This window comes from Schistocerca cancellata, chromosome 12 (assembly GCF_023864275.1).
Source record: "Schistocerca cancellata isolate TAMUIC-IGC-003103 chromosome 12, iqSchCanc2.1, whole genome shotgun sequence".
NCBI lineage: Eukaryota > Metazoa > Arthropoda > Insecta > Orthoptera > Acrididae > Schistocerca > Schistocerca cancellata.
This window is the reverse complement of record NC_064637.1, coordinates 168,834,186-168,856,189: the sequence shown is the minus strand read 5'-3', so window position 1 is coordinate 168,856,189 and position 22,004 is coordinate 168,834,186. Positions and strand designations below refer to the sequence as shown.

Sequence of the window (22,004 nt, the reverse complement as noted above, 5' to 3'; positions counted from 1 at the left end):
GATCACGTTTTCTGCCACAGAAACTATCGCTGTAGTTAGCTGCTCAACCACCGCATCGATGTTACCGTGTGGGGGAGATTCGACAGTGATGGCAGAGGTGAAGCTTCCCAGTCTGCCTTGTTTAAAGGCCACGTGGGCAGGCGTCCGTGGGCCTGATGCCTGGGCAGTGACAAGAAGATGGGAAAGTGATCACTACCACACAGGTCATCATGTGCTCTCCAGTGGATAGATGAGAGAAGGCCAGGACTGCAAACCGAGAAATCAGTTGCGGAGTATGTGCCATGTGCCACACTGAAATGTGTGGGGCACCTGGATTTAAGAGGCAGAAGTCGAGTTGTGACAGTAAGTTTTCATCTCTGCCTCGGCCAGTAAGCACGGTGCCACCCTACAAGGGGTTATGAGCGTTAAAATCTCCCAAAAGTAGAAAAGGTTTAGGGAGTTGATCAATCAGTGCAGCCAATGCGTTCAGGGGGTACTGCACCATCTGAAGGGAGATATACATTGCAGGCAGTTATTTACTGCGTCGCCCTTATCCTGACAGCCACAGCCTCAAGAGGGCACAGGTTCACTGCATACTGAGTTCAGGACATAGACACAAACTCCACCTGATGCTATATTTCTTGTAATATCCCCTATAGCCGTGGAGGGCAGGAGTCCACATTTCCAGGAACCTGGTTTCCTGAAGGGCAGTGCAGAAAGCAGGTGTAAAACTTTAAGAGTTGCCGTAGCTCAGCCAGGTGGTGGAAAAAACCGCCTCAAGTTCACTAGAGGATGACGTTATCGTGAGGCTGGGAAGGCACGAAGTGCACAAGGAGGCAGGTTACGCCTCAGGGTCACCTGCTGCCGCCGATTGAGTGTTTCTAGCCATTTCTATGGTGGATGAGGCATCAGTGAGATCCAGGTCCACAGGGGACACTAAGATCTCCACCGCATCCTCAGATGCAGAATTGATAGGGAGAGGTGGTGCTGGGGCCACCAGAGGGGTCCTGTTTCTTAGCAGACTTCCTCTTAATTTCCTTGCTCTCTCACTTCTCTTTGGGGGCTTGCTGGGAATATTTCTCCGAAGTAGCTTAGTAGCTTCAGGCGCGGAGGAAGACTGTGAAGCCCTTTGTACAGCAGCTTCTGGCTGCTTGAGCCACTGGGGAGTGTCTGCCATGGCACTGGTGAAGACCTCAGGAGAGAGGGCCCCGAGGGACCCCTTTCTGCACGAGAGGATCCGGAAGAGGCTGTTGCTTCTCCAGCAGGGGGGAGGGGACCGATGTCCCCTGCATTTCGGGGGCGGGGGGGGGGGGGAGCCTTGCTCCCGAAGTAGGTGCTTTGGGAGCAACAGAGAAAGATTTGCCCCCTACCACCAAAGGGGCAGATGTATTCTGATGGCCCACTGTTTGTGGCACAGAGTTTGGGACAGCAATGGTCACAAAGCTGCAGCATATGTTGACGTCAACCGAATGGGGTGTAATGTTTAAAGTTTACGTTTAGCCTCTCTGTAAGTCAATTGGTCCAGGGTCTTGCAGTCCATGATTTTCCGCTCGTTTTGGAGTACTGGGCAGTCTGGCGAGCAGGGGTTGTGGTGAACGACACAGTTGATGCAAGTGGGAGGTGGCGCACATAGAGTATTTGGGTGCAGTGGTCGTCTGCAGTCTCGACATTTGGCGCTGGAAGTGCGGTGGGAAACACGTGCCCAAACTTCCAGCACTTAAAGCGCCGCAAAGGGGGAGGGATGTACGGTTTAACATCACAGCGGTGAAGCATCACCTTGACCTTTTCAGGCAATGAATCACCCTCAAATGCCAAAATGAAGGCACCGGTACCGACCCTGTTGTCTTTGGGTCCCCTGTAGACGGGCTACACGAAATGAACACCCTGCCATTCTAAATTGGTGCAGAGCTCGTCGTCAGACTGCTAGAGAAGGTCACGATGGAAAATAATCCCCTGGAACATGTTGAAGCTTTTATGGGTAGTGAGGGAAACAGGAATATCAGCCAACTTGTCTTAGGCAAGTAATGCTCAGGATTGGATTGGGCTCACGATGCTGTCTGAATCGAGACTGGTCCGTTTTACATCGTGGACAGCGCCGTCACTTCTTCAAACTTATCCTCGAGGTGTTGAACGAAAAACTGAGGCTTCGTAGGTAGAAAGGAGACCGCACCAGTTCTGCTACATACTAAAAACCGAGGCGAATATGGCTCTCTGTTCTGTAGCCCTACATTCCTCCCATTGTGTAGCAAGGGAGCGTCATACCTGTCGGCGCTGTATTCTACCACTGCCGGTGCCTTACGATCAACGGCAAGAGATGACTCAGTCCGCTTCATTGCGGGTCATCCGCCCCGATGCCAGCCACTCTGATCGGGGACACTCTGCACAGGCGCCACCCGGCGACAGCGAGAGCCGACTGGCACGGTGGCCGTCGCCGGGAGTCCTGGTGCTCCAGGGAGCCAGGCATCTACTCCTCGGGGAGTGTACAGCTCAGGCATCAGCAGTGCGATCCCTGTGTTGTCAGGGGTACGCGATAGCTCCGTCACAACGGAGTGGCTACCGTGCCGGATACTGGGCGCAGGGAAATCCAGTATTGTCACGGGGGTGAAAGAGGACAGGAGGCAACGGAAGAAGATAACATACCCCGGAGAGTGTCCTCGCCCGAATAGTCGAATCACAGGTGGAGATGCAAAGCGATGACGAGAGATTCGGGAGATCGAATCTAAGGGCACTACGAATAACCCGTGCACTATGTAAGGCGTGCTTCTCCATATGGCCCACACTTCTGTAGAAATTTGAAAGTGGCAGGTCAAACTGTACAATGGGATCTGAACTCAAAGGGCCGAAAAGTGAGACTTCTTTTAGTCGCATCAGACGACAGACAGGAATACCTCGGGCCTATTCTAATCCCGGACCTGCAGGGGGATGTCGACTTCACTCCAGACCACAGCGTCCGACTTTAATGCCTTTTCTGGTTTCGGATCTCGCGGAATAATGAGCAGCCACTCCTCCGCAGACATTCAGACACCTCCCCGAAAGTGTCCCCATCGTCGACACGTATCTGGATACTTCTCATCAGAAAACGGGGATGTACTGTGGCCTTCCTTCAGAGAACCGACAATCCAGAAAAGAGGTAATGTTGTTTCATTCTGGACAGTACAAGGGCACACGTCACCGGGGCTCGTACTACAGAATCACATAGGAGTTTTTGATGACGGGATAATCGTTACGGTGAGGTCCTGCATCGAGCACAGACTGTGACAGCCGTTTACGGTGCTGAAGCCAGTGGACGGTACCTCAACTTATTCGATGCACTGCCAGCAGTGTGTAGGGATTTAGTGTTCAGTTTGTCCATAACCCTGTGACCGGGTGTTTCCGCTGAACTGCGCAATTGTGTTCTCGGGCTGCGGGGCCGCTTCTAACTAGACAAATGTGGCACGTGCACAGTCAGAGGAACGAGCGGGTGTCGAGTCACACGGCTTGCGTCGTACGTGGGACACACTGTAATTTCTACTTAGCGAGAACGACAGGACCTAGGCTGCAAACTATTTGAGTATTTGACACGAAACAGTCATCTCTACGGACAATGACACGCAGAATCGAAGGAAACAAATTAACAGTACACTGTAGACAAGTTAGGTGCCGAGAGATGGGAAAGACCCGTCACGGTTCAGTAGCCGTGGCAGGAAGTCGACACGGAAGCAAAGTGAGCTGCTTCAGAGGTTAAAATCAAATGAAAGCTCTGTGGACAACAAAAGCTGAGCGAGAAGAAAGTGAGAAGTGCTCGACTTATTGGCAAGTAAAGTTTTCGCGACCAAAGGGACGAAAAATATTAAGAAATCTTTACTTGTGCAGTGTCAATAAAAGGACAAAAATCGCCTGTAGAGGAACCCAGTGTCTGAAGTTCAAACGGAAAATCACAGAAAGGAAGTCCAGATACCCAGTTCGATCTTCCAAAATGGTTTTGCTGACGAAGATCGTAATACATTTCTGCCTTCAGTCACTGCACAAACGCCGAAACGACAGAAATCGCTCGACAGGGGCGAGGCGACTAGATGTGGTTTTTAGGCGGTTTCTCACATTCGATCGGGTCGAATACCGGGCTGGTAGCCGAGTCCCGCCTCAGGAGCGCGCAGAGAACGTCCTCACACTCAGACGTGAGATTTACTCTGGACGTACACACGTTCCTGCGGGCGTCAAGAAGCGCGTGCTGCCACTTAACGTAGGGAGAAGGCAACAGGCGGAACAGCAAGGTTCCGTTTTCCAGAAGGGTCGTCGGATACGTGTCCGTCATAATGCGGCAAGCGGTTACAACGATGACGCCAGTATGTTCTAGAATTAAGGGACACGTTTTATGCCCGAGAAATTCAACTCGTTCTGCTCGTCCGCGGTATCCAAAGGGCGGTCGGTAACAGCGGAACTGCAGCTCACAGAAAAAGCTTGTCGTCCTACGAGCTTGCCGAGCGTCGATCGCGGATGGGACGGGAAAGGCCGTATAGCCGTCGCCGCACGCCGTAACGTGGCGCAGTGCAGATGAAAATGTTGCAGTTCCATTTAAGGAACGCGTTTGGTTCAGTTCGTCTGCAGAGAAAAACAGACAGGAAGATTAGCCCCCTTACGTAACCACGTGATAACCTCGTCTCGACGGCTCGAAGCGATCGTGATATATTTATCCACGATGCGTGTGACTGCTCCCCTTTGTGGCTGTGTAGCCAGAATGACAACTGCTTTTCTTCTGTTCAGATAACTCAGGTCATCAGCCCCCAGACAGGAAACGCCGTAGTAAACGTTTTGGCACTGAAAACTTTGAACTTTGTGGATAAGCGCTGTAAGAGCAATCACAGAGAGATTTTTATGAAAGTTTCTTGTGGGTGATTCATGCGCTCGGTATAACGCCTTGGGAACGTAGTATTTAGCAAGAGCTAGCTTCCTCGATTTGGAAAGCCAGTTTATGTTTGGGCAATATGTGCTTTGTGTGTTTGCGTTTAGTGAAGCAGGTAGGTCAGTGGCGAAGGCCTTTTCGCGCTTCCGTGGTATCCGAGTGTACAGTGAAGGGTGGTCTGTATTTACAGAACGGCGCCTTAGCTTTTTCTTGCGTCGCTTGACAAGTGTCGATTACTTGAGTGTGTCTCGTGAGATGGTACGAATTCAGATACAGCAGAGAAAGCTATGTTAATCTACTCTGTCATTACGGTATCTACTGAATGTAATGACGCGCTCCACGTTACTGTGATCGTATGGAATAAACAAATGGAGAAAGGACAGTGCCAAGTTGAAGCATTTTTGGGCGGCTTTGCAGGACGAATGAGGGCAGACTGAGCGAGCAAGAAGTTCAGCACTTTTGGGAAAAAAAAAAAAGAAACGAACTTGTATAGGAGTAATAAGTAATACCTAGAGGAATCTATGTTAAAACATGAGAAATTACATGTACTATTTTGAGATAAAATTACTAATTGCGAAGAATACCTTGACACCATGTTGGTGGTGTTCTGCAGACAGAGACCTACAGGGAGTGAAGGTACGCCGTTTCCTCCGCGTCCACTGCTAACCGCGGTGCAGCTCGGCAGTTTTCACAATCCTAAATCAGTGTCAGAAGTGATATCCTCGGGCCAGCTCGGAATAATCTCGTGTATTGACAATACGTGATAGAAAGGGTCCTTTCACGAACTGAACACTGAACGCCGGACCGTGGCAGTTCGTAGTCTCATGCTTAGCTACGTCATCACATCACTGAGGCACACTATTAGGTCGGTGCGTAAGGTGATAGCGTTGTTTTTTTGCATGTAGGTTTATTTACGGATCGTCAATTTTTATTTGTAGTTCGCTGTAGCGATTTGAGCTTAAATATTGTCACTCGGAGATAGTGAGCTAGAAAATGGAGGGCCGAGTGGAGAAATCGGATCGAGTCGCAGACATTCGATAGAGGGATGACAGCAGCGGGCCGTGCACGTGGGCAGAGCACGGCGAGGAAATGGTTTCCTCGTTTTGTGCAGGATCAGTTTGACGCCAGTGACTCTCCACGTCCAGGAAGAGCTGAGCTGTTTGACGGAGAGCGTTCGAACGCAACGATTCACGTCAGTGTGTACTCGAAAATCGGCAAATGTGACGAATGCACCATCGTGCGACATCGGGAAGGTTCAAAAGTCGGCTGTACGGGTGGCGCGTCTCGTAAGTCAACATTATCAAATCAGCTTCCGTCTTTGCTCGTCATCGACTGGCTGGTGGACAACCCCGACCATTCCGATCCTGTATCGTTACTTGTGACGAGAAATGTTGTCTTTATGTTAACATAACGGAAAGAGAGGAACGGTGGAGAAGCTCCCCGTACAGGGACCTGCGCGCACCCACGAAAGATAACGTTACGCGTCTGGTGGAACAGCGAAGTGTAACCACCACTGGTGACATTTACTGCCAACGACCGAGACGCACCGGGAAGACTGCGCCAGTTGACGCCAGAGTGACGGAAGGCGCTGCACAGGAGCCGTCCCGCAGCCGCCTCGTTCACGTTTCCCGCAGCCTTCCTTTCCGGACGAAAACGCGCTCCGAGCACGGCTCGACGAGTCTCTCGTCTCCGAACCGAGTGACTTCTACAGACGCAGAGTCGAGAAGCTACCCCAGCGTTGGCGGGCCGTTGTAAGTAAAGAAGCCAAATGTATTATCGACGAGTAGTCTCTTGCGTACATCCGTTGTGTATATTAAGCTTTGTCACCAGCTGAGTGGATTCCGCTCTGTACGTGGCCGCTTCTGGAGCCTCGCCTGCCGCCTTCCCCGGCTCCAGCCGCGACCAGCTGCAAGTGTTCAGCACGGCGGGGTTTGTCCGGCGACGCGCTCACGGTTCCGCGCTTGCTTATCGAACGCGCTTTTCTTTGGGCCAATCAGAGGCACAACGAACGGAAGAAAACACGACAACACGAAGAAGAGACAGGAATACTGGAGACGCAGGAAAGGAAGAAACTGGCGTCGTTACGAGATCCCCACTGGCCAATAAGCAGCTACTGAGATGCTTTCTGCGATGGAACTGAACGTCCGTAAACGTGACCTGCGTGCACGTAACAGTGTAACTACTAAGTCATGAAAAATGAAAATAAAGTACATATTGCTAGCGGTGCCTGGAAAGCGAGAGGCCGGGAAATTTGCGCTGCGCCCTGAGCCGCGCCTGCGCACCGCCACCTGCTTCTCTCGGCTTTGCAGGAGAGCTGCCGCTCCTTCGCGTAAGCACCTCGTCTACATCTACATCACTACTCTGTAATTCACGATAAAGTTACGGCAGAGCGTTCGCAGATCCACTTTCGGACTATTTCTCGACCGATCCACTCCCGAATAGCACTGCCGGAAAGGAACGCCTAAATTTTCTCGTGCGAACTCCGATTTCTCTCATTTTATTACGACGGTCATTTCTTCCCGAGTAGGTGCAAACCGACAAAATACCCTGACGCACAAAAACCTCAACACCGTGAAGGGTTTGTGCGGCATCGATTAAAGTCGGTAAGCGTGTTTCTACATCGCGAAGATGATGTCTATTGAAATTTCGCGCTAGTCGATAAAAGTGGCGACTATAGCGTCACTACGAGGATGCAAACCAGGTTTGCTTTAAATACACGCTGTAACGGTCTCCACGTTGGATGTTGTCAGTCGAGAATGCCTTTAAGGTGACAAAGACACATCACTGAATTCGAACTAGGTCGAGTAAGATGGCTCCGCGTTACTGCAGAAGGCGGCAGGCAAGTATCGACTGCTGGCAGCGGTGGCCACCAGAAGGCCGGCTCCGGACGGCCGCGGGGGGAGACCACCGTGTTCGCCGTATTTCTGCGGCGCATCGTACTCCACCTGCAGTAGCAGTTCGGACAGCAGTTGCACCACAGTGGCACGACCGACTTTTACAAACAGCATAACTCGAGGGCACTTCCGAGTCCGTCCCACTGACCCCGAACCGTCCCAATTTGCGACTGGAGTGGTGTCGAGCGAGACCTTATTGGAGGGCAGGGTGGACTCAGCTGGTTGTGGCTCGGTGCCGACCTGTGTGCGCGCTAGCCACAGCCGGAGTTACGCTCTGGGGTGTGACTCTCCTGGTTACGCCACGCGCCCTCACTGCAAACTTGTCCCTCAGTCTGCTGCCACACACGAACGGCATTCCGAGCCCCACACAGCGCTTTTGTGACCTAGCATTCTCTACAGATTGTCGACATGTTGCCTGGTCACCAGATTTATCTCCAACCGAGCAGACGTGAGACACCATCGGAGAACTTTTCTTTCTGTATGTGGTGGTTCCAGTTACAGTTGTTTGTAATTGTAGTCTCTAGGTATGTATTTGAATCGACTGCCTGTAAATTCTATTATTTGTCGTGTAAAAGAAATTTAGTGGGTCGTTTTCAGTACTCACGTGGAGGACCTCACGGGTTTCGTCGTTCAGGGCCAGTTGCCAATTCTGGCACCGTGTAGACATCTTATCTGAGTGGTTTCGTAATTAGTACTGATCCGCTGACGACTGCGGGAGGCGGCGAGCGAGAGCAGCGTCGGCAGGCGGTGTGTGGCAGTCCCCCCGTGCAGTCGCCCGCGGTTCTCGGCCGTCTTTCACAGCAACAGGCGTCTGGCAGGCTACGAGCGTCAACTAACGTTAAGAGGTTCTCAGGACTCCTTACTAACGAACAAAAGTACTAAGACACAGTAATATTTCGAGACGAACTTAACTGTAATTGGCGTTGCTGAATTCGACCGTGAGCTAAGTAACGGTGGGCACTCGTCGCAGGGCGCAGCGTGGGTAGGTAGGGCGGCCTCTGCAATGTTAGACGATATGTGACGCGGAAAGTTTTATGGTTTGTCTTCCGGTGCCGACAATTCACGGGTATTCGCGATTCGTGTCCATCAGCTGCTGGGGCGAAAATTTTGACACGGAAGTTCACAGACGGTCTTATTCGAATGCGGTACTTACCTGCAGCGAGGAATACGAAATTGAATTAAGGCTATTGCAGTACGACGCAGTGAGAGAGGAGTTCAGAACATTCAGTGTCTCGTACTGCAGAACAGATTTAAATACAAGCACAGCCCGCTGGCACTGACAACACGGCAGGCGAGTACAGCGTCACAAGTGTGGGCGGCAGCGAGCTGGCAGAGAGGGTCAGACTTTCGACGGAGGCCGGACCTGCAGCCGAGTCGCTGCGGCTCGTAACGTCCTGCCTCACGTAGACAGCGTCGTCGAGCAGATGCGCAAAACTGTACACCTACATCTCTGACATCGATCTGTTGTAGAATTTTAGAACATGTTTTCTCCTCGAGTATCATGTTTTTGGAAACCCAGAATCTACTATGTAGGAATCAACACGGATTCCGGAAACAGCGATCTTGTGAGACCCAACTCGCTTTATTTGTTCGTGAGACCCAGAAAATATTAGATACAGGCTGCGAGGTAGATGCCATTTTCCTCGACTTCCGGAAGGCGTTCGATACAGTTCCGCACTGTCGCCTGATAAACAAAGTAAGAGCCTACGGAATATGAGACCACCTGTGTGGCTGGATTGAAGAGTTTTTAGCAAACAGAACACAGCATGTTGTTCTCAATGGACAGACGTCTACAGACGTTAAAGTAACCACTGGCGTGCTACAGGGGAGTGTTATGGGACCATTGCTTTTGACAATATATATAAATGACCTAGTAGATAGTGTCGGACGTTCCATGCGGCTTTTCGCGGATGACGCTGTAGTATACAGAGAAGTTTCAGCGTTAGAAAATTGTAGCGAAATGCAGGAAGATCTGCAGTGGATAGGCACTTGGTGCAGGGAGTGGCAACTGACCCTTAACATAGACAAATGTAATGTATTGCGAATACATAGAAAGAAGGATCCTTTATTGTATGTTTATATGATAGCGGAACAAACACTGGTAGCAGTTACTTCTCTAAAATATCTGGGAATATGCGTGCGGAACGATTTGAAGTGGAATGATCATATAAAATTAATTGTTGGTAAGGCGGGTGCCAGGTTGAGATTCATTGGGAGAGTCCTTAGAAAATGTAGTCCATCAACAAAGGAGGTGGCTTACAAAACACTCGTTCGGCCTACACTTGAGTATTGCTCATCAATGTGGGATCCGTACCAGATCGGGTTGACGGAGGAGATAGAGAAGATCCAAAGAAGAGCGGCGCGTTTCGTCACAGGGTTATTTGGTAACCGTGATAGCGTTACGGAGATGTTTAGCAAACTGAAGTGGCAGACTCTGCAAGAGAGGCGCTCTGCATCGCGGTGTAGCTTGCTCGCCAGGTTTCGAGAGGGTGCGTTTCTGGATGAGGTATCGAATATATTGCTTCCCCCTACTAATACCTCCCCAGAAGATCACGATTGTAAAATTGGAGAGATTGGAGCGCGCACGGAGGCTTTCCGGCAGTCGTTATCCCGCGAACCATACGCGAGTGGAACAGGAAAAGGAGGTAGTGACAGTGGCACGTTAAGTGCCCTCCGCCACACACCGTTGGGTGGTTTGCGGAGTATAAATGTAGATTTAGATGTAGACACAGGAACGTGTGCGGTCCGAGGTACCTCCTCGTACTCTCAGTTTTGGGTCTCGAGCAAAACTGTTGGACGACCAGATTAGAGACAGCAGAGGGCCTCCCGGGGAACGGCAGACATCGCATTTTTTCACGCGACGAATTGCCGTCAGTTATTACGAAGTGACGGGAAATCACGAATCCAGTCGCACAGCTGCGACGGTACTCCGTAGGCACGGAATTTGATTCTAAGTCGGTTTTGCCGAACGGTGTCGAAAGCCTCGCGGAAGTCTAGAAATACGGAATAGAGTGCCGCCGTGAGCAGGTACCTGGGAAGCCGGCGCCGTCCCTCCACACGAGGTACGAGGCGTACCCCATGGCGGCGTACAGCGCGCTCCAGACGGGCGCGTACGCCCAGCGCGGCGGCGTCCACCGCGGCTTCCTCAGCCTGTCGTACCAGTCGGAGCGCATCAGCGTGCGGAACGCCGCCGCCTGCAGCGCGGGCACGCCGAACGGCACGGCGCACGCGATCACGGCCGGGCACGAGACGTGCATCTCGCTGCCGAGCACGCGGAACACACACTGCCGCCAGCCGACGTCCGTCCGCCGCCTCTCGCGCCGTGATTCTGCACATTCGACCGCTCCGTGCCGCGTCACCGCATTACCTTACAATACTGTTTGCGCTCCCTCCATTTCAAAGGCTAATCGGCCGCGACCGTTACGTAAGTCGCGCCGCCGCAGTTCCCGCGGGTCACCGGCAGATGGCAGGCCGGGCCATTCGGCTTCGCCCCGAAGCTCGGCATTTAACGTTTTTCGTCGCTAACTGACACGGAGCGCTTTGTTACGTTAAATGGTCAGTCGTCGTCCTGCGACGAAACCGGGTTAAGGAAATGTAAGAGGATCGCCGACGACTCTGCGATGCCTTTGATGTTTTCGACCTTTCCTTGACGGCATTAGATCCTTTGAAAACACTACAGTTCTCTCTGTGCACATTCACATAAAATACACCCAAATAATAAAAACTTTACTTAAGGTACGAACGTATGCACATCATCTGAAAGGAAACATCAGCAGTCTTCATCTTGGCGAAGGGAACGAATGTACTTCACGCACATGAAGTACCGTTCTGTCAGTGGTATTACTGTCGAACACTTCAAATTATGGAACTGAGTCTAGGAAATAAATGATCCTGTGCACACTGCAAAATGAGGCCGTCTAGATATCTAGTGGCCCCGGTAACGACAACGCTTGTTCGTCAAACTCTCTGTCGTCTACCCTCGGGTTTGTCAAATAAGCGCACAGCGTCCAATTTAACCTCTCTTTCGAAGCAGCAGTCGCGCAATACGTACCTGTCGCGAAGTATTTGCGAATCGTTACTGATGCGCACAAAGCATCTACTTTAGCACTGTGCGCAAAGATGAGAAGGAAAACTAGACGCTGGTTGAGGAAATGATTCAACTTGAGAGAGAAATATATGCACGAAAATCTGCTAAAGGAAATATTATACTCGGAACCTGATGATAACAGCAACTTGAATTCAATTTTCATTTTGTTGCGCTTCCGCGTGCATGCTGTGCGGCAGGCAGCTCGAGTGTGCCGGCCTGCCTGCACTCGTGTCTCACGTGAACGCCGCCATCAGTAATAACGGAAACTGTAAACGCATTGGCGCGAATGGGAATCAAAACAAATTCATTACGGTTGTGACGTCGTAGAAGACAGTACTGTGTTCCCATATATTAATAAAAAACAAATTCTGACTCAGATATTCGATACAATATGTGTGGATATACTGCCGTATGCGACCACAACATAAAACAGTGAAAAACACAACAATTGTACGTGTAAGTGCTTCTTATACCATCGTACTGACTAAGTTTTTTAAAAAAGTGAAAGTTTTCGTCATAAAGATATGAAATTAGCAGCTGTTGGAGGAGCGTTCGCTTACCGTACTCTCCTCCACAACCAATCTTTCAGATCGAGCATTATACTGCTAAACTTGCCCGATGTACTTTTGAAACAAATTTGCTTGTGCCCGTACCAAATCCGAGGCAATTACATTAAATGTTTTAACTCTCAGAAAGAATTTTCACTCTGCAGCGGAGTGTGCGGTGATATGAAACTTACTGGCAGATTAAAACTGTGTGCCGGACCGAGGCTCGAACTGGGGAAGGAAGGAGATGAGGTAATGGCAGAATTAAAGTTGTGAGGATGGGTCGTGAATCGTGTTCTAACTCCATTTGCCACTTCTGAACTAGAATCTGATGCACAAAAAGCGAATTACAACTTGAAACAAAACAGACAAACACTCGCTCTTTGTGCAGGTAATACTAACTGTAACTTTGGTGGTGTATCTAAAAAGGGCGCCGACAACGTCTTCACGAAGGACAAGGGAGATTTAGGTCATAACTTACTTGCGGTTGAGTGTTCTGCTCATATAATCCGCAATACTATCCATATATGACTTCTGATATCCTTGCTACCGATATTGAAGGCATTGTTTCTAAAATATTCTTATTTCTGTGTGTATACTGGAAGAGTTGGAAATGTTAAAAGAATTTTGTAAATTTGTTGACCACGAGTACAAACAAGTTTTAGGCCGTAGCAAAACAAGGTGGCTTCTTTCAGTCCCTGCAGCGGAACGTCTTCTAACTGTGTTTGTTCCTATGAAATCATATTTCAAATTTCCCAGTAAATGTCCATTTGTTATGAAATTATGAAAATCGTTTATCAGAAACTTGGCTGCCCTTTGTTTACAACCAAACAACTTTTAACACTGCAGTTCAAAGAGTAGAGGGTGAAACAATTACAGTTTCCGAATAATTTCTGTCTTAAATGATTTAAAAACTAATTTAGTTTCCAAGGGAGGTAAGATCAGCTGACAGGTCAATTCTTGGTAAATTGTAAAATGAGGAATTATCATCGGAGGTTGGAATGGTTGGACAGTATGTCCATACCTTTTATCAAACAACACCTGAATATCTAAATAAGTGGTCTGATTCCACCGAGAACCTTCGGGGCTGCAGGTGGCTAACACATGGCAGGAGCACACCAATGGAAGCACAAACAAAAGAAAAGATTTCATTCGTGAAATGGCTCCTTCATCTGTGACCGACGATTCCGGTCTCTATGATAAGTATGTGTACATTAAATAATATACGAGGGTTGTAGCTTAAATAGTGGCAACTATTTATTGACAACCGATCAGTGTGCGATTTGCAAGGGGGGGGGATGGGGGGATTTCCCCCCTCTGCATCGTACCATCCCCTTCTCTGGCTTTAGTTTATGCATCCCAACCTGGGATGTTTATTTCCCACGCACTGGAGTAAAACTTTACATATAATTTAAATTTGTGGAGCCGAACACTGAAAGTTTTTAGTGAGTCTTACTATTAATACTAGTAATAAGTTTCAGTTTTCTAACATCAGAATAAGTACAGCTTTTCACAAATGCGCCTCTACTGTTTTAATTCATCTCGTATAGCTGTATGTAGATGATTTTGTAAATAAGCTTTACCTATAATGTACTTTTAAAGATATAACAAGGGATGGCTTTTCTGATAGTGCATACGCGTGAATAGTGAGTTTCGGCATTAACATCTATTTATAAATAGCTGTTTAACCACGCGCAACACCACGGTCCAAGCTTGTAACATATATAATTCTACTAACCCCCTAAGACATCCCCCCCACTGGTAAAAGCAGAAATCGCACCCTGCAACCGATACGAAAGAGTTTCATGTTTTCAGCTGTTACTGTCCTTCAAAGTAATCACCAGCGCTGTGTAGAACCCGTTACCAGCGATGTGGAAGGCGTAGTGTATACCGTTAGCAGAGCCTGTTCTGTTGATGGTGCGAATGGAGCGGTCTACTGCCTGTCGAATCTCTGGAACAGTTCTGAAACGTTCCTTCGTCTTCGGAATCAAACCAAAGTCACGGGGAGTACGGTGGATGGTACAGTACTTGCCAGTCCCATCGACTGAACAGAGCAGCCGCAGCTCGCGTTGACGTGCAAAATGACGGGTGGGTTGCGCAGAAAGTGTCGCCGCTTCTTTTGCAAAGCTGGTCGCAGGTGATAACGAACAGTAATACTGTGCATTGACGGTCTGCCGTGGAGGAACGTAATGCGTTAGGATAACACCATCACTGTTGTACACGACAATCACCATAACTTTCACCATACTGGGGCTCTAACGCACTTTCGACTTTCGCGGCGACCCATAATGACGCCATTCGTTCATTTGGCGTTTCAGTTTTAGCTGGTACGATGTGGCCCACGCCTCGTGCTGTGTCACGACACGGCGTAAGGAAGCCTCTCCTCCGCGCTCACAGCGCTCCGAGTGCGTCCGAGCAGCGTCGTAACGCATCCAGTTCTGCATTTCCGTCAAGTCGTGCGGAACACATCCCATCGCGATGCAATTTGTCGCACGCCCAGGCGTTCCTTCAGGATGAGAAGCACAGTCGTATGCGCTAATCTGGTTTCGTGGGCGAGCTTACGAATCGTACGGCGTCCATCACTGTCCAGTAACGCGGCAACAGCGTGCACTTCTTCTTCGGAGACGCACGTCTGCCACAGTTGAAGACTTTTGCCAAACGTGCCACCTCGAGGACACTGTCTGGAACGCTCAGTCTCGATCCAACTCCGTTGTTCCTGTTTCGAAAACACAGTGACACCGTCACGTTAGACCGCTCGCTCACAAGTGGCTGCGTTTTCGACAATAGTAGATTCCATTGCATAGTGTCTCCACAACAATGATGCCACTATTTAAGTTCCAACCTACGTTTATCACCGAAAATATTAAAGAAATGGGAATTGGAAAAAACTACACCTATCGACTGTTGGGTTGAAATTATATCATATTGTAATATGACCGATGTCCCTTATATCAAATTTCTTAAAATATGTGAATTTTTTTCTTTGTTTACCTGCAACTAACGCTGAACTTCGATCGCACTTGTGTACATTTTTACAAAATGTTGTGTGGTAAAGTAGACTTATTGGAGAAGATCCATTCATCGGCAGTATATCAGAGGAATGACTCCTGCACTAATAATTCTACAGGATTTCGCGGCGGCAGGGCTACATTCTGACGACGAAGGCGGAGCTAGCCATCGAAAGCTCGAGAATTTTATTGCAATCGACGCGGTTTGAAAACCGAGAAGATTTTATTCCTTCTACGCGATTGTTTCGCTGAATTCGGAGCTACTATATGTCTAATTTACCATTATTTATTTGTTTGAAACTTTCGTATTTATGACGAAATAATTTTACGCTTTCTCTTTTGCCCCTTTTTCGTTTGTAAAAATTTAAAATGTCTCGTTTAATTGTTTCAAAAATTATCCTCACTGTGTGTTAAACATGCGCGGCAAAAAATGGACACGACGTCTGTCTTCTTGTCAAATAGGCCGTCAAACAAATTCTCTCTATGTTTGACAAACGCGTCGTACATATTCGCTCACAAGCTTGACAAATTGTTGATTGTTTACAATAGCCTTAACAACTATCTACCACCATCTACAACAACTTGCGTTGAAAATCAGAATCCTGCAGTCAGATTGAACCACGGTTGTTCCAGAGAAAGAGCTATTCGCGATGTGAAATCGGTAGAAACCGAGTCAAATCTTGTGAAGTGTAAGCACTAACACGAGGGTATGCTGAAACGTCATGTCTCCCAATTTCTAAAGTGTAAACTCTTAAAAGATTTTAAAATAGAATGGATGTTACTAACATTCTACATCTTTATTCTTTGTGTCTACATATTTATTCCTCCCAACGAGAGCCAGTTAGCTGATACTGCCAGTGTAGAATGTTTTACTTCGTCGACGGAGGCACAACCTCAGCTCTCCTTGCACCGCTTCACCACTATCAAAGCGAAGCCCTCGAAAGTGTTCTTTAAGTTTTGGAGACAGATGAAAATCGGATGGGGCCAAGTGGGAACTGTATGGAGGACTATCGATGACAGTGAACCCGAAGCATCAGATGCAGCAGCCTTCGTGTTGGTCCTGTACTGTCACACAGAATGAGAACTGCTCCGTGTGTTGAGGGTCAGGAACTCGGCCGCAGTCTTCTGTTTCTCGCGCAGCGACACAGTTACGTCGCGTTACATTTCAGAGCACTCTAGCGGCAAACGGCTGCAAGTATGTAGACATGAAAAATAAAGGTGTACAATTTTAATAACTTTTGTTTGAAAAGGTGTACGAGTTCTCGCACAAAAATTTGGGAGCATTAGGCTACATTTCAGCGCGCTAGTAAACACGAGGTCTCAAGTGCAGAAGCACTGGTGTAGGAAAAGCTGCCCCGTCGTATTAGAAGCAGCGGCGGCTGATCACTACAGGAGAGACAGACAAAAAACTGTCGCCTTCAGCCGAACTTAACTGTCAGTGCTACGAACTGGCTCCTCCGTGGTCCTCACGTCTACATTCTGCATTCGTAAGACTCTTGTCAGTTCCTGTTTACTGTCTGCATACGGTACGTATCTACAAACCACTGAGAAGTGCACGGCAGGGAGTACTTACGTTTCACGGATTCTCCCGTTCCGTTCGCGTACGAAGCGCGGTAATAATGGCAGTTTAAAGGTCTCCGCGCGCCCCTCAATAATTGCCTTTGCAATCCCTGAGGGAGCGACACGTAGGAGGTGCCTCACTTAATACTTGATTTCGAAACTGTGCAAGTAATCGTCGATCTTCAGGCATCTACCAGTTCACGTTTTTTCAGCAGACACGACACACGAGCGATTTCTCGCTGTCATCTCTGCAATCTTTCGCTCGCTTCGACTCTGCCGCACAGGAAAAATATATTCCACAATTTCATCCAATATTTACAAAAGAACGCAATGAACTGCTATATTTAGCAAGAGTGGCAGTTGTTTCCCATCTTACAACTAGCCTAACACGAGCCTCCCTATTAAAAAAATTGGAGTTGAAATTTATTAACTTGTTTTGAAATGCCGTTCTTGGAACTTAAAGTCGCGGTATACTATACGCTGTATATTTCATTCACGCAAAGTGAATTGTGTATGTATTTCCAGTCTGTATTTGGCGTATGCGTGTTAGTCCTCTATTTGTCTTTTATTTGTTAGTCTTGCAGTTTAATTACAGGTATTTACACTACGGCTTTGTAATGTAGATGTGTCTGTAAAAATAATATCAACAGCAGCGCTGATGGTTCACATAACACTTGCTGTAAATTGTACGACGAAGAGAGAGATTATATGAAATGGCAAGAAACTTTAGTAAAAAGTTTAATTAAGCGTCAAGGTGTCGCACGAATATAATAAATCACCAGCCAGAGCTGTGTATATAACGATTACTATATTAATAACGGCATTGTCCGCAAAATGAAGTCCTACATACAGTAAATTTCAGAAAACTATAATGTCTCGGCCGTGGAATGAGGACTGGAAACAGGTATAAACTGCTGCAGAACTTTCTTCAATGAAAGATGCCTGCTAAAAGATGTCAGGAAGAACATCATCTCGGCTCGAAAACTTAAGGACATAGACGTCACACGCGAACGAGGATTTCTTTTAGGGAAAGCAAAAGTGATATAGCTACGATGGTCATCAGTATCCGAAAGGTATAGACAATAGACGAAGAAGCAAATACTTCCCGTGCACTTCCGCTTGTATGGAAAAAGCATTAAAATACCGACCGCTGCAGAATTAAAGAGTTAATTTGGAGGTTTTTTTTGGAGTGGTTCGTGTTTTCAGAACAACTCTATAAACGCTTTTTAAAATGAAAGCATTATTCCAAACGATTACGGTGTAAGGAAATACAGCTAGACAAGCGCGCATAATTGCTAGATGTATTGCCGCCGGTAATGCTCGGGCTAACACGTGTGATCCACAGACACATCGCGTACGTACCGTGGAAGCCGGCGCCGTCGCGCCACACGAGGTAGGAGGCGTAGCCCATGGCGGTGTAGAGCGCCGTCCAGACGGGCCCGAACAGCCAGGCGGGCGGCCGCAGCGCGGGTTTGCGCAGCCGCCGGTACCAGTCGCTGTCCAGGGCCCTGTTGATGCAGGCGCCGCCCGCCATGCCGCCGGCGGCAGGCAGCAGGCAAGCGCACAACGCCTCCAGCTCGCTCCTCATGCCGCAGCGCCGTCCGCCATCTTGTATCGAGGTGCCGCCCGCTGCGATAATCGACGCGATCGATCCGGCTCTCGAATTGCCGACGTATCGTTACCGCTGAACAGCTCGACCCCCTCTGCGTTAATTTAATTGCGCGCGCAAAAATTATTTACGGTTAGAGATGTTAAAAGAAAAGAAAAAAATTCCTTGACGTCTATATTTATGTGCTGCTCCATGACTCTGCTGTCAATGTCTTTATTCTTGGCTTGTGTGTAACTTCTGTGTTTTTCTTACAGTAAATGTGTTTTTCCGTATCCAGGGTGTAATTACAAAGCTAATAAAATGTTTTCTTGCCTTTAAATAATATTTTTCATCAAGGGACAACTCGACCACAAACGTAAATAACCGATAGCATTTCAGTTTAGCGAGAACCGGTAGGATTTCTTCCTTTCGGATGAGTCTCGTGTAGCACAGTCAACACATAAAGTCGCGAAACTCACTGCTGCGAAAATTGTTACCGTCTGACAATCGGAGGGGGTACTAGTGCTTTTCACTATTTTTCTAGTTAATTGTCGAAATACTTATTACATTTTTGCGTCCCGAGCGTTAGTAACTTATCAAAAGACACGAATGATCGTGAAATTCGTGTAAAATAGCCGAATCTCCCTGATTCAGTGACATAAGCTATAACTTAGATGAACTAATTCTTTCGAATATGTGTATATCTGTACCTTACTCCGCTGAAAACATGAGAACGTAAACACGCATTTCGTGTGTGAGATGAATCTAGTTCTTTTGTTGTCTGTTCTTATTATGATAGGTACACATGAAAACTTTGTAGTGAGCCTAATGTTTCGCTCAGTTTTACGTTTCACACGACTTTCTAATACATAAATATTGTTGTAGAAGTAATTACTTCCGCTTCAAAAGCAAATCTGTTGAAGATTCTTGCCATTTGTGGCTCAGATGGAGCAATAATAAATCGTGGAATCGGGTTTCTTCTGTGCTGAGAAAGTTTTACCGCATTTGCTCTTTCATTATCACGTCTCTGTGGTTTTTCCTTCAACCACAGTTGTGGTAGCTTATCTACTACGTTAAATAATGTAGGTATTGCATTCTATACCTTTTCCAATGTTCCTCGTTCACTGATCTGCCTCGAAGTATAGTGAAGAAAACTTCACGTTTTTGAGAAGACGTACGACGCTTTCTGCTGTTAACTAGCAATTTTTTTTGTTGTTAAAGAAGACGACAATGTACAGTACATATCTGTAGGATATAAGAAAATCGCAAATAAACCGTTCTGTAATACAGCGGTTCACACCTCCTACAGTCGTTACGAAACATTAATAAAGACAAAAGTGATGTCTTCTTCCTGTAGTTTCTGCAATTTATTGCGCTATAAACACTCCCATTTGTAAAAATCATCTATGGACCAATATAAACAGTTACGATTCGCTTTCGGAAGATCTCACCGAACTCAACAGTATAACTTCCTGGCGGCTTGGCGCGCTGCAATCGCAGTGAGTAACAAAAAGGACACGGAGTGTTGCGACTGTTAATGTTAGACTGTGGTGTGTAGTCTGACAAAGACACTATAATCTTTGGTTTTCTGAGAGCTCTGTGGCAGACGAGGCCGACTCTTTACACGTAAAACATTGTGTGAAGAATTTGTCAGCAAATGATTCATAGAATAGTGAGTTTTTTCCAGTTCGTCGCTGCAGTTATTTTTGTGAAAAAAAGGGGAAGAGAAATAAAACTTGGTCCATATTTTCAATACGTGAGTCCTCGTGTTGCTAGCTTCTGCTTCTGGAACGTTCACGTTTTGTAAAGGTTCACCGAAAACTTTTTGGAATTTGCAGCAGTCCGAATATTATATAGCTGTCGTGGCGAATAGTGCCGCTCGCTACAGATAAGTGTATATTTCGTCTTTAAGTGATGATTTGGTGAGACGTAAAACTGAAGTATGGAAATTATGGTACAACTCACAGTCACACACTGAATTTACGAAAGCGTTGTTAACGATTCGATTGCATCTATATATCTGCGACTAGCAATACACCATCGGAAATCGGAATAAACAGCGAACTGCCTCTGACAAGCGACACTAGAAATACACTCCAGCAGCTCGAGCTGTCCTCTTAGGTTCCTGCCCATCCACACCCTCGAAGATTGCAATATATTCGGAATAAAGAGAAAAATATTCGTACGAAGCTAGAACACCAATATCATTGCTGGTCATTTCGTTTGCAGGAGTTTCATCTTTCGTTTTTTAATCAGACTGAAGTCAGAAAATCTAAGGAATACGTTCCAGAGAGAGCACGCTCTTTATGTAAGTAATAGCCGGCCGGTGTGGCCGTGCGGTTCTAAGCGCTTCAGTTTGGAACCGCGTGACCTCTACCGTCGCAGGTTCGAATCCTGCCTCGGGCATGGATGTGTGTGATGTCCTTAGGTTAGTTAGGTTTAAGTAGTTCTAAGTTCTAGGGGACTGATGACCTCAGAAGTTAAGTTCCATAGTGCTCAGAGCCATTTGAACCATTTTTTTGTAAATAATATCGAGTAATGCAAAGCGTACTCCTACTACACGAACAAGAAAGAACCAAAATATGTTGGAAACGCGAAAGTGAAAAAATATTTGCGTTTTGCCGGGTGTTAACCTACTTCCCCGAATACCACAGCCACATGTCTCAGACCGCAGGACCACGTCGTTCGCATGCAAATTCAGACTTAAAAGAGGACCGAAGTAACTTCGCCTTCGTATTGAGAGGGTGACTAGGGCACGACACACAACTCTCAAACGTTTTCGATAAAATCAGTTGGAACATTTTACGCGTGCTCGCATACTTTTTACGGCCACTGGTAATGAAGGCTTGTGCAGCCAAGCGGGCAAGCGAGGGAGGTGGCGCCGTGCTCGGCACGCTGGAGGACGGCGGTTCAAACCCGCGTCTGACCATCCAGATTGCGCTTAAGGCAAATGCCGGGGTGGTTCCTCCGAAAGGACGCGGCCGACTTCCTTCCCCAGTCCGAGCTCGTGTCCCGTCCCCGACGAGGCGATACGTCAAACACTAATCTCCTCCTCCTCCTCCCCCACTCACTTTCATAAGCGCGAGGTTTGTGCATCGAATGTGCGTCTATATAGGTTCTCCTCAAACAAAGTACGGTGCGTGGCCGAGGGTGCCCTGTACCACCCCCACTCAATTCCTTTCCTGTTCCATCGCAAATAGAGCGAGGGAAAAGCGACAGACTATATGCCTCTGTACGAGCCCTAATTTCTCGTGTCTTATCTTCGCTGTCCTTAAGCTCACTGTGTGCTGGCGGCAGTAGAATCGTTCAGACGGCAGTTCTCTAAATTTACTTAATAGCGTTTCTCGAAAAGAACGTCGCTTCCCTGCAGAGATTGCCATATGAGTTCTCGAAGCATCTGCGTAACACTTCCGCGTTGTTCGAACCTACCGGTAAGAAGTCTAGCAGCCACACTCCAAATCGTT

The 22,004-nt window shown here is 47.7% G+C and overlaps 2 protein-coding genes across 2 annotated transcripts in view; one reads left to right on the top strand and one right to left on the bottom strand.

Annotated features, from left to right (window-relative positions):
- Window positions 1-18,540, bottom strand: part of LOC126109558 (translocator protein-like) — a 30,629-nt gene extending 12,089 nt beyond the window's left edge. Inside the window, exons 1-2 of the mRNA XM_049914573.1 lie at window positions 18,315-18,540; window positions 10,784-11,119 (exon numbers count right to left, since the gene is read on the bottom strand). Of these exons, the coding sequence (XP_049770530.1) occupies window positions 10,784-11,119; window positions 18,315-18,540 (562 nt within the window). The remainder of the gene's footprint in view (window positions 1-10,783; window positions 11,120-18,314) is intronic.
- The window catches only part of LOC126109880 (protein roadkill), a 695,429-nt gene that overhangs the window by 333,282 nt on the left and 340,143 nt on the right, over window positions 1-22,004 (top strand). The gene's annotated exons all lie outside the window — the stretch shown is intronic.